Source organism: Myotis daubentonii, chromosome 7 (assembly GCF_963259705.1).
Source record: "Myotis daubentonii chromosome 7, mMyoDau2.1, whole genome shotgun sequence".
Lineage (NCBI taxonomy): Eukaryota > Metazoa > Chordata > Mammalia > Chiroptera > Vespertilionidae > Myotis > Myotis daubentonii.
The window spans coordinates 22,241,933-22,255,150 of record NC_081846.1 but is presented as its reverse complement, the minus strand read 5'-3'; the positions used below and the strand labels follow the sequence as shown (position 1 = coordinate 22,255,150).

The following is a 13,218-nucleotide window of genomic DNA, read 5'->3' as shown; positions in this document are numbered from 1 at the left end:
GTGAGAAGGCACCAACATGGAGGAAGGAGCCAAAGCGGGGGGATACGGAAGCCACAGAAGAGTTTGGGCTGGGGGAGCAGGGCCCCTACCTCAGGTGAGGGCAGCTGAGTGGGCAACTGCCCATCCAAGGTGGTGCTCAGCAGCTGATCCCCCAGGATCTCGGTCAGATGGTGTGCTATGATCTCCTGCTGTTCCCAGCTGCAGTGGTTCTCCAGAGACAAGATGACTGGATAGTCTGATGTCTGAAGGGAGGAAGAGGACTCTGAAGCCAGAGTTCTAACACTTATAACCTCCTTGCTTCTCCAGACTCACCTAGTTGCTCACTCAACTGAATACCCTGATTGCTAAACTCCTCCAACCCCATTCCAGGCCTCAAGGAGGTCTTGCTGGGTCTGAAGCCCACCTTACATCTAAAAGTCACTCTTGGTGCAGCCACTGTGCAAAGCAGTATGGAGTTATCTCAAAAAATTAGAAGTGGAACTGCCTTACGACTCAGCAATTCCATTTATGGGACTATATAACCAAAGAAACCCGAAACACTGATCAAAAGAATATATGCACCCCTTTGTTCATTGCAGCATTATTTACAATAGCCAAGATTTGGAAGCAGCTCAAGAGTACATCAGTAGATGAGACCATAAAAAAGCTGTGGTACATTTACACAATGGAATACTACTTGGTTGTATAAAAGAAGAAAATCTTATCCTTTGCAATAGCATGGATAGGCTTGAAGAGCATTATGCTAAATGAAATAAGCCAGTCAGAGAAAGACAATACCATATTATTTCACTCACATATGGAATCCAATGAACAAAACAAAACGAACAAAATAGAAACAGGTTCATAGAGAGAAAACAGACTGACAACTGTCAGAGGGGAGGGAGGTTGGGAAACTGGGTGAAAAAGGTGAAGGCATTAAGCAAAAAAAGAAAAACACACCTCATAGACACAGACAACAGTATGATGATTACCAGAGAGAAAGGGGAGTTGGGGGAGGTAGAGGAGGGTATAGGGGGATAAATGGTGATGGAAGGAGACTTGACTTAGGGTGGTGAGTGCACAACACAATGTACTGTAGAACTGTACACCTGAAACCTATATAATTTTATTAACCAATGTCTCCCCAATAAATTCAATTAAAAATTAAAAAATTAAGGGACAATTAAATGATGAGCATAATAAAAATTTTAAGTGTAAAAAATAATCCTATATAATAAAAGGATAATATGCAAATTGACCCTAATGGCAGAACAACCAGGACGACCACTCGACCAGTCACTATGAGGCACCCTGACCACCTCTCAGTCCCTTTCCCTGGCCGGCAGGCTTTGATCACACAATGGTGAATGGGGAACCGGGGGTGGGTGGCAGGGGATGCAGGTGGTGCCAGGCCAAGGCCCTGTCCCCAACAATCATCTCACACACACAGAGGGTGACCCACAGTAGGGCGGGGCTGGCAAGCAGGCGGAAACGGCCAACCTCTCAGTCCCTTCCCCCAGCCGTCAGGCTCTGATCACCCAATGGCGAACACGGAAATGGGGGTGGGTGGCAGTGGGGGGCGGGGCCAGCTGCAGGCAGCCAGGGAAGGTGGCCCTGATTGCAGGCCAGGCCTAGGGACCGTACCGGCACACGAATTTTGTGTGGTGGGCCTCTAGTAAATATATAAAAATCACTTTTGGGCCAGGCCTGCATGGCTCAATGGTTGAGTATTGACTTATGAACCAGGAGGTCATGGTTCAATTCCCAGTCAGGGCACATGACCAGGTTGCAGGCTTGATTCCTAGTGTGGGGCATGCAGGAGGCAGCTGATCAATGATTCTCTCCCATCATTGATGTTTCTATTTCTCCCTCTCCTTTCTTCTCTGAAATCAATATATATATATTTTTTAAAAGATGGAAAAAAACAATTAAAAAAAAACACAAGTCATTCTTGGGACCCCAAATCTCAGACAAGTGCCAGATCCAACCCATATTCCTTTGGGATATTAGGGTTTTCAGGCTCAGGGTGGGTAGGCCAGGCCACTCCCCTCATTACATGCTCATGTTACACTCTCAGGCTTTAATCTCCAGGTTCCTATCATCCCCCAGTCCTACTCACTGCTTTGTCTATTTCCTTACCCACAGCCTCACTCAGATAGGTAATGAAGTTGTTAGAAATGATTAATCTCTAGTAATTACCTCTATGACAACTAAGTACTAGTAACACAGCTAACACTTACTCATAATAACCCCTTAATATTTGCCTGATGCTGCCCTGGCTGGGTAGCTCAGTTGGTTAGAGTGTCGTCCCAATATACCAAAGTTGTGGGTCTGATCCCAGGTCAGGGCACATACAAGAATCAACCAATGGCCCTAACCGGTTTGGCTCAATGGATAGAGCGTCGGCCTGTGGACTCAAGGGTCCCAGGTTCGATTCCAGTCAAGGGCATGTACCTTGGTTGCGGGCACATACCCAGTAGGGCGCGTGCAGGAGGCAGCTGGTCAATGTTTCTAATTCTCTATCCCTCTCCCTTCCTCTCTGTAAAAAATCAATAAAATAAAATTTAAAAAAAGAATCAACCAATGAATGAATGGATAAATAAGTGAAACAAAAAATAGATGTCTCTCTTCTCTGATAGTTGAATGCAAGGGGGAGGGTAGAATAAATGTAATGGATGTATACTGTGTCCTGCACTGGGAATAGAAGGTTCTATTTCTTAACCCTGTGACATTCCTCTTCTATGTGGTTTTCTGAAATGACTAGAGGCCCGATGCACGAAATCTGTGCAAAAGTAGGCCTTCCTTCCCCCAGCTGCCGGCACTGGCTTCTCTCTGGCACCCGGGACCCGGGCTTTCCTTGTAGCCCCAGTTTCGTCCAGAAGGACGTCCAGTCTAGTTAGCATATTACACTTTTATTTTTATAGATTGTTTCAGCCCCCTTTCTTCTCTGAGCACCCACTCTCTAAAATAAATAAATTTTTAATATTTGCCTGATCCTTCATGGTTAAAATCTCTTTTACCAAATGCCATTTGATCTAACTTCCCTTTGTCCTTTTATCCTCTCCAGACCCAGCCCCAGCCCCAGCCCCAGCCACTTTTTCCTCAGATCCTCTTGCCTCACAGTATTTCCATCCTGGGGCTCCTACCTGGAAGGCATACTGTGCTAGAGTGGCCACGACTTCTTTGAACAGGATACGGGAGGTCAGGGTATGTCCATGGTAAACAACAGGCTCCCCACTGGGTCCATCCCATACATCCACCTCCACACAGCGGCACCCCCGCTTCAGGGCCCTGCAAGAACCCCAAGCCCCCAGGTATAGGAGAGGTCAAGGTCTGGTCTTCCACCTAGGGACCTTCTTCCCACTATGGAGAGAACAGTGCACTTACCTCTTAAGATCCCTGTTCAAGTTACATCTCCACAGACCATTCTCTGCCCACTGGAACACTGCTGTAGCTCACACTGATCTCCAACACCTCCCTCACTTCCAACCAACTCACAATCTTTCCTTAGCAAGTCATCATATACTGCCTCATGATGCTCTGATGTTCTGGTTGTATTTCATTATACAACACCTGAGTTATTTATTTTCTCTATTGGACTTCCTAGGGCAGAAACTATATGTTCCGTTCATGTTTGTATCCCCTGAAGCTACTAGATCAGTAGTAAGTGCAAAGATATATTGACTTTCTATCTAATGCATGATTGGTCACAATAAAAGTAGTTACCATTTATTAGGTATTGACACAGATTATATCATTGAATCCTCACAACAACCTAGACAGAATAGACACTGTTATCATTTCTGTTTCACAAATGGGGAAAGTGAGGCATAGGGAGGTGAAATATTTAGCTCCAGAGTAACAGTGAGATAGTTAGGATTTGACTTCAAATGGTCTGACTCCAGAACCTATGTTTTTAACTCCTATGCTCTACTGCAAGCATGTCAAACTCACGGCCAGAGGGCCACATGCTCAATAAACGAGGTATGCGGCCCACCAGCTGTGAGTATGACATGCTTGTACTGCCTTCCATTTAACATTTAGTTTACTTATTTATTTAAAATAAATCTGTCAGGGCCTGAGTTCAAAAAGAGTTTCATAGCTTATGAAAGAGAGAAGCTCCATTTACCCATAGGTTTTATTACCACTCTCCCACCAGTCTTCAGTATCTCCTCCAAGTCTCTCAGGTATTCAAGGATCCTCAGCCCCCAAACTCACCCCCGCCCCCACCAACATATTTTTGATTCCTGTTACCATTAACAGTGTCCTAAATTTCCCACAGATGTTCCCTTCTCATGAGCTTGATTCCTCCCCCCTTCCTCCCCACTGCACCGTATATATCCCTCGACGCTGCTCTGGCCACAAAGCTGGTCCCCCACCAGGTAGGTGTTGTGAGAGGAATTGATGTAGTAGTGGTTCAGGGGTTGAGTCATATCCTGGTAGATGGGGAGGCAGGAAGGATTGAAGATGTCTCCGTCCTTCGAGTAGAGGTAACTGAGGAAGCCATCCATGCTCAGCACATGCCGCAGCTTGCCTGAGATGTGGAGTAGGGGAACACTAGAATGAGAGAACTCTGAATGGGAGCACCCCAGCACACCCACAGCCAGTCCACCCTACACCTCTCCAGGGTCCTGCCTGTCAGATGGTGTCCACTCCCAGCCTCCAGACCCCAAACTTGACCCCGTCCAGTTTCTGTCATTTCAATCACCCCCACCCTCAGAGAATGTTAAAGCTACAAGGGGAATCATTACAAACATTCTAGTTCGATGCTGCCCAATAGAACTTTTTACAATGATGGAAACTGCACTGTTCAATATGATAGCCTAGACACATAAGGCTACTGAGCACTTAAAATGTAGCTGTGTAACTGCGGAACTGAATTTTTAAATATATGTTTTTATTTATTTGAGAGAGAGAAGGGAAGGGGGGGGAGAGAGAGGAAAAAAAGAGAGAGAGAAACATCGTTCATTTGCCTCCTGCATGCCCTTGCTGAGGGTCAAGCCCTCAACCTGGGCATGTGCCCTGCCTGACTAGGAATCGAACCAGCAAACTTTTTAAAATTTATCCTCACCCAAGGATATTTTTTCCATTGAATTTTAGAGAGAGTGAAAGGGAGGGAGGAGGAAGAGAAGAGAGAGAGAGAGAGAGAGAGAGAAACATCAATGTGAGAGAGACACATAGACTGGATGTCTTCTGCATGCACCCCAACTAGGAATAGGGTGCAAACCCCCAACGGAGATACATGCCCTTGACTGGGAATCGAACCCAAGACCCTTCAATCCTCAGCTGATGCTCTAACCAATGAGCAATCTGGCTAGGAAAGAACCAGCAACCTTTTGGTGCAAGGGAGGACACTCAACCAACTGAGCCATATCCGCCAGGGCAGGAACTGAATTTAAAATTTTGATTTTAGTTCATTTAAATTTAAACAGTCATAAGGTGCTCAAGGCTACCATAATGGGCAGCACAATATTCATTTTGAAGGGGTAATTTTATAGATAGGGAAACTGAGGCCCAGAGAGAATCAAAGTCAAAGGCTTGTTAGCAACACAACCAAGGTATCTTTGTTTTATTCCCTGGGCTGTGTAGCTGCTGCCAACTATGATCTAAGGGTTTTTTTTCCCCTATTGTCAATTCCCACATGGTGTTTTGCCTTGGACCACACTTTCTTCAAGGGCCAATGCCGGGAGCCGGTCCATCCTTGCTGTTTCAAGGGACCTGGCATATATGGCATACGGTTCTTAATATGTTTGCTCACCTTCTTGGCGCTGTTTTAACCAAGGTCACCTCTGAGAAAGGTTGTTTCCCCAGGTAGGGATTTTCCCCTGAAGTTAGGGAGGGAATAAAACCCCTCAACTAAGTGCCAGGCGGGTAATTAATCCCTTTAACTACGAACAATCATGCTTAAACTACATAATCTTTACTCCCTGGAATGGAGATAAGAAACGCCCTAACCTTTGGAATAGAGATTGATAGGATTGAATCAACTGGTATAAATACAGTTGTAACAAGACAGAAACACTCAGAACTTAGAACAGAATCAAGAAGACAGAGCCTACACGGAGCCTAGAGACAGAAGAACTTCGCTGGAGAGAGCATGCCGGAGGATCCTGGAGAGGGACTGGCCTCGGAGCCTAGAGACAGAGCCTAGCGGGAGAACATGGCAAGGAATCCTGGACTGAACCTGACTACAGAGATTGGCAGGAGAACCTGACTGGAACCTGGACACTGAACCTGACTGGAGAGCCTGGACAGAACCTGGCTGGAGAACCTAGCGAGGGAACATGGCTACAGAACCTCGCTGGAGATCCGAAGCAGAACCTCTCTGGAGATCGAGACCAAAACTTGGCTGGAGATCCGGGCTGGAGATCCTGGCTAGGGTGCTGATCAACTGAACACTGTCTCCGTGTCCTTCCTTCTTCGCCGACTCCGTCCACGCCTTTGGGGACCCCTGGACCTGCTGGGGTTGGACCCCGGCAGGCCAAGTCCTGTCACCCTTCCATAGCCCTCACCCATTTCAGCATGGGCTTCTATATTTACAACAATGACTAACAGTTATTGAGCACTTGCTCTATACAAAGGATGTTACATTCAACATCCCTCTTAATGCTCTCACCAACATGATGAGGTAGATGTAATATAATCTGTCTTGAGAGGTTGGGTAACTCATCTCATGTACATAACCAGTAAGTGTAGGGACTTGAACCCAGGAAGCCAGGTGTCAGAACCACACCCTACACCACTGGGCTGTGAAGTTTCACTGAGGGAAACATTGCTGCAGGGGGGCTCCCTTGGAAGGCAGACTAATTAGATTCTCATGCCCAGCTTCTTGTTCCAGATTTGATAAGGCCCGAAGATGCTGGAGAATGGCAGCAACTTTCATTCTTTATAGTAATACATCAGATCAATAGGTTAAGTCCACACCTGCCAGGTACTTTCATATGCATTATTACATTTGATCACCAATTATTTTAAAAATGAGAAAATCGAGTCTCAGATTAAGCAACTTGACCAAGGTTACTCAGTAAGAAGCAGAGTGGAAACTTGAGCCCAGGTCTCTTGACTTATACTACCCGGCAGGCAGAGTATAGCATCTGATAGTTGAGTGCAAGGGGAGGGTAGAATAAATGTAATGGATGTAATAAATGTAATAGAAGATCCTATTTCTTAACCCTGTGACATTCCTCTTCTATGTGGTTTTCTGAAATGATTGCTTTTAGTCCCCTTTCTTATCTGAGTACCCACATGAATCAACACTTTCTATTTGACTCTAAGTTCCATGAATACATTGCCCTTGTCTTGACCTACTACTATATCTCTGGTGCCTAGCACATAAGTCCTGCCACATTTAGATATTCAATAAGCACTAGCAGAAGTATAGTGTGAGTGAATGAATGAATGGAAGGAAGGAAGGAAGGAAGGAAGGAAGGAAGGAAGGAAGGAAGTGAGAATTGAGACTTAGGAAACCTGGGTCACTTGTCCAGCTCTCATTCATCTCATCTCTAATCCTTATTCTCAAGAAAGGCACCAAGTAAGAATCAAATGACCTGGATTTGAATTCCAATTCCTCCTCTCATTAGCTGTTGGCTTTCAGCAAGTAATTTAATTGTTCTAAACCTCAGTTTTTCTCTCTTGCACAACTGACTCAATAATAAAAACTCTTTCAACAGGTCATTGTAAGGATTAGAAGAGAAAAGGCATGTAGAGATATTGGCACATTATGGAATACTTGGCAAACGCCCAATCTTGATTTATAAGATTGTAGTAAGAACTAAATGAAGTAAGGCATGTGAAAGTGCCTTGTAAATAATTTCTACATATATAAAAGACTAATATGCAGTGTCCCCTCGGGAGTTCACCTGGGAGACCAGGAGTTCGATCGCGCACTATGACGTGCGCTGACCACTAGGGGGTGGTGTGGAACATGGGGGGCAACCAGCAGCAGCTGGGGCATTGAGGGAGCAAGGGAGGGAGAAGGTGGGGAGGTGGGGAACCTGATCAGTCCTGATGACCAGCCAGGACTAGGGACCCTACCCATCCACGAATTTTGTGCACCAGGCCTGTAGTCTAATCTAATAAAAGAGAAACATGCAAATTGACTGCACCTCCACCATGCCCACCAGCCACGCCCACCAGCCACGCCCACCAGTCAATCAGGAGGGAATATGCAAATTAACTCAACTAAGATGGCGGTGGCCAAGGAGCTGGAGTGAGCAGGAGGTTTGGGTTGCCCCCAGCAATGGAGGAAACCAAGCTTCCCGCCTGCCCTGCTGGCCCTGAGGTCTGCTCAAGGCTATAAAGTTTCAATTATAGAAGATAAATAAATCCCAGATACTTGCTTCCAGCCCGTGGCAATGGCCAGCCTGAAAACGGCACTCAGCCCCTCATCCAGGCTGGCCACACCCCCATGGGGTGAGGGTTCCCACTGGGGGGCTTGGCCAACCTGCAAACAGCCATCAGCCCCTCGTCCAGGCTGGCCAGGCACCCCAGCGGGACCCCCACACCCTGAAGGTGGTGTGGCCAGTCTGAAAACAGCCCTCAGCCCCTCACCCAGGTTGGCCAAACCCCCATGGGGTGAGGGTCCCCACTGGGGGCCTTGGCCAGCCTGCAAACAGCCATCAGCCCCTCACCCAGGCTGGCCAGGCACCCCAGTGGGACCCCTATCCTGATCCGGGACACCCTTCAGGGCAAACCAGCTGGCCACCACCCATGCACCAGGCCTCTATCCTATATAATAAAAAGGTAACATGCAAATTGACCCTAACAGTAGAACGACTGGGAATGACTGGTCACTATGACACATACTGACCACCAGGGGGCAGATGCTCAATGCAGGAGCTGCCCCCTGGTGGTCAGTGCACTCCCACAGGGGGTGCTCTGCCAAGCCACAAGCCAGGCTGCCAGCTGCCAGCACAGCGGTGATGGCAGGAGCCTCTCCCGCCTCCTCAGCAGCGCTAAGGATGTCTGACTGCAGCTTAGGCCTGGTCCCCACTGGCAAGTGAACATCCTCCGAGGGCTCCCGGTCTGCCAGAGGGATGTCTGACTGCCAGCATAGGCCCGATACCCCAGGGAGCGGGCCTAAGCCAGCATGTGGACATCCCCCGAGGGATGTCAGACTGGGAGAGGGCACAGTCTATGCCCTCAGACTGCGAGAGGGCACAGGCCGGGCTGAGGGACCCCCCCTGAGTGCACAAATTTTTGTGCACCAGGCCTCTAGTATTATTAATAACTAGAGGCCCAGTGCACGAAATCCATGCAGGTGGGGGGGTGTGTCCCTCAACCCGGCCTGCACCCTCTCCAATCTGGGACCCCTCAGGGGATGTCCGACTGCCAGTTTTGGCCTGCAGGGATCAGGCCTAAACCGGCAGTCGGACATCCCTCTCACAATCCAGGACTGCTGGCCCCTAACGGCTCGCCTGCCTACCTGCCTGATTACCCGTAACCGCTTCTGCCTGCTGGCCTGATAACCCCCTAACTGCTCCCCTGCCAGCCTGATTGACACCTAACTGCTCCCTTGCCAGCCCAATCATCCCCAACTGCCCTCCCCTGCCAGCCCAATCACCCACAACTGCTCTCCCCTGCTGCGACCTGCCTCCTCCACACAAGGTGGCAGAGACGCCGGGACCAGACTCCTCCGTGCCATGCAGAGCCATGGGACCCCCAGGCCTCACCACATGGAGCAGCCACCAGACCCCGCCTCCACTGTGCGCGTGGCCATCTTGTGGCGGCCATCTTGTGACAACATTGCACGAGGGCGTGGCACGACGCCACCTAGGCTTTTATTATATAGGATGTACTAGTAAATTCCTCACATTCTGAAAGTAATGGAGAGCAGGAAGATATCTACTAAAAGGGCAAGGAGAAAAATTTGAGGGCAGAGAGGGCATATTTTAGTTGTGTTTGATAATGCTGATTGATTGACCTTATCATCATCCCCCTCAGCCAGGGGCTGACTAGCTTCCTAGGACTTTAAGGGAATCAGAGACTTCAAGAACCATCTGGTAAACTTGGAGAAAGCCAAGGAAAGGGCAGAGAGCCAGCACTTAAAGTGATAGCAAACAGGAACCATGAAGGGAACTAGAGGAAAATGAATCATATGCACTAGAGGAGAAGAGCCCAAAGCAAGAGGACCAAGTATTTTATACTATATCTCCACTGAGGCCAAAAGCTGATATAAGGAAGAACTTTCAGCAAGTGAAGGATGTGCCACTTGAGCATGGTGGAGGAAAGGGGTCATGTGGAATGTTCTTCCTCTGAGAGATCTAGCATTGCAGAGGAGCCTTCTCTCTTATCTGGGCAAGAAATGGAAATGGCTGCACTCCTACAAGAAGTGGCTGAATGAGATGAAGATGATTGGGTAGGGGACTGAGGCAGGGGTGGACTCAGCCTTCCTTGACTTAGACAGAAAGCTGCTGATCTCTGGACCTTTCTGGTCATGGTCCCCCTCCCTGACCCCTTTCTGGTGCCTCTCTACTCTGGTCTTCTTACCACTTTCTGAAGGCTCATGACGGTCAATGAGTTCCAGAGCAAGGTCAGAAGCATGGTCTCCTTCTTTCTGCTCCTCTTGGAGGAAATCCACAAATTCCAACAGGGTCAGCTTCTGCCCATCAGCCGAAAAGTTTCCAAACAGTTCCAGCACCTCAACACGCTTAGTCAATGCCTTATAGAACTCTATAAATTCGTGTCCCTCCAGAGTGTCAGATTGGGATGTGTCTGCTGCCTGAAAGAGGGGTTAGAGGAGATTGGACAAACCCTTTAACAGCAACTTTTATGGCCTTGGCTTGTCTTATAAGGACAGTCTTACTGACAGATGGATCCAAGTATGCTTCCACAGAATACATGATACTTGATGTTCATAGAAGAAGTCACTTCAGTAAGAAGCAAAATTTCAGCCATACCATTTGCTACTAAAAAATTTTTTCAACTAGAAAGAATTGAAATCCCTAAAAGTAAAAATATCCCTTCTTCTATTTATTCATATTCCAGTTGGAGTTTTCTATTGTTCTAAGCACCTGTGAAAGTCTGGCCATGGACAGAGAGGTTCTTGGGGTCTGATGTAATAACATATTATTAGTTACCTTTTATAAGATTATAAATCATCTTTCCAACAAGACTGAAGAATAAGAAGCATGGCCTACACTTCCCATTGAGCCTGGCATAGTGCTAAGGGCACGTAATAGAGATTAAATAAATGAATGTTGTTCGAAAGGATCAGAGTACTTACGGTCAAGTGAGAATGTGGCCTTGTTTGGCTTCTGCAAATACTTAACTGAAAGACTCACCTGGAAAAGCTGAAAGGCATGTTCTTGTTCCATTTCCACATTCATCAGGCGTAGTAACCGCTGGACTTCGTGGAAACTCATCCGGCCATCCTGGTTTTTGTCTCCACGCTGGAACCAGTCACTCAGCCATCCAGGTCCGAGTCAAGGCAAAAGTACTGTGTGTGTTTGTATGTGCAGATGTGTGTGCATGTTCATCCACTGACATCTCTCCCTATCTTTGCTGCCTGTCTATCTCCCACACCAATTAATTTTCCACTTAGCTTCTAGAATACCCGCCCCCCAAAGTACCTATCTATCTTATCCCTGCATGGCTCAGATGCCAGCAGGTACCTCTTTTTTGCAGAAAGTACAGATTCCTTAACATAGAAGTTAAGATCTCCTGTGCCCCCATAATCTGGCCCCAACCCAGTCTTCTCAACACATCTCTGTCCTTTCTTCACTTTAGCCAGAACCCCAACTTCCCACTCTGTGAGGTCCCAGCTCTCCAACCTTCAATTTCCTATCTCTGGACCTTTACTCATGCTGTTCCTTCAGGCAGGGGTGTTTTTACCTCCTCTCTTAATGTTCAAATTATACTAATATCCAAGCCTTCGCTAAAATACTACTTCCTCCCTAAAGCTTTCTCAGAACCTTCTCAGCTAGAATTAAATATTTCTCCTTTCTTTGAACAGCCTCAAATAATCTAAGTACCATAACAGTTCCATGGTCCTTAGATTATTTACACAATCCCATCCTCTCCACTGAGGAAAACAATATCTTTGTACTCCTAAAACCTGGCATATAGTGCCTGATACATTCTGCTTAATAGCTGGTGAACAAATGGATGAATGAATGAAAGAACTAGTACAGAAGGTGAATACAATCTAGGAAACTTGAAGTGAGTTGACACCACTAAGTCTTTGAAGGGATTGCTTCCCACTCCTGTGGTAGTTAACGCCACTAGGATCTTCTGTTCAGCTCTCAGGATCAGCATCTTGTTTGGCCCTTGACCTCTTCCTGTCCCTTCCCCCAAACCTAGGAGGCCTGATGCATGCCCAACTCTGCCTGGCTATGCTTTTTCCAACTCAAACCTCAATTCCTCCTTCAGCATTCTCAGCCTCACATCGGTCTGAACTGCCCCTACCCACCCCATCTGGACTCTTGGGATTCCCTAGCCCTATACCGCCCCCCTCACCTGTCTCTAGCCCTGCAGCATCTGCCCCTTCAGTGACTCTGGCCCCCATTCTGACTCCATCCTGCCCGATACTGGTCCAGCCTCTCCTGTTGATCCATGTTGGTGACAAAGTCCACCAATAGCTGGAGCCCCTTCATCCAGATCTGGGCCTCTTCCACACTGTTGGCCACCAGGTCCAAGTTGGAGCGGCGGCCATGGAAGACGATGGTAAAGCCCTGCTCCAGGGGGAACTCCTCTGCCAGGCTGCGCAACAACTCAGATTCATGGCCATTACGCACTGTCTCCACGTCAGAGATCGAGACTGCCAGAGAAGAAGCAAGTGAGGAGACTGAGGAAGAGAGTTCACCAAATTGCAGGAGCTAATGATCAAGGACCATTAATTACTCCCTTCTTCTCTGTGAAGCCATAGAGAGGAGGAACCCCAGCCTCCACAGGCTAAAACCCCAAAACTTTAGTATAGGGAGATGCAGACCCCTGGGATTCAGGATTCCACATGAATCACTGCTGTGTTCACAGGCAGCATGGCAAGGGGCCTGTGCTGGGAATGGCAGGACTGGCCCCCAGCTTTCAGCTGGCAGTATGACACAGACAAAAGACCTTAATCCTCAGTGTCCTCATCTTCAATAAGGGATGGTCCCTTACATGGCCAGTGTACATGGTGATCACAAAAGGACTGGTGGGGCTGACAAATGGAAGCAGAGGTACAGGGTAGAAGCAGTTACACCAAAGCATAATATGCCCAATTTCAGTTCTTCCATTTCAGGTTTGAGAGCTTCCTCTTTC

At 47.6% G+C, this 13,218-nt stretch overlaps 1 protein-coding gene across 7 annotated transcripts in view; it reads right to left on the bottom strand.

Moving 5' to 3' along the window:
- The window catches only part of PLCD4 (phospholipase C delta 4), a 31,967-nt gene that overhangs the window by 10,340 nt on the left and 8,409 nt on the right, over positions 1–13,218 (bottom strand). For all 7 annotated transcript variants that reach the window (XM_059703169.1, XM_059703167.1, XM_059703163.1 and 4 more), the window contains 6 exons: positions 12,508–12,736; positions 11,262–11,391; positions 10,468–10,699; positions 4,312–4,513; positions 3,126–3,270; positions 90–242 (listed from right to left, as the gene is read on the bottom strand). In XM_059703169.1, coding sequence (XP_059559152.1) covers positions 90–242; positions 3,126–3,270; positions 4,312–4,513; positions 10,468–10,699; positions 11,262–11,391; positions 12,508–12,736 — 1,091 coding nt within the window. The remainder of the gene's footprint in view (positions 1–89; positions 243–3,125; positions 3,271–4,311; positions 4,514–10,467; positions 10,700–11,261; positions 11,392–12,507; positions 12,737–13,218) is intronic.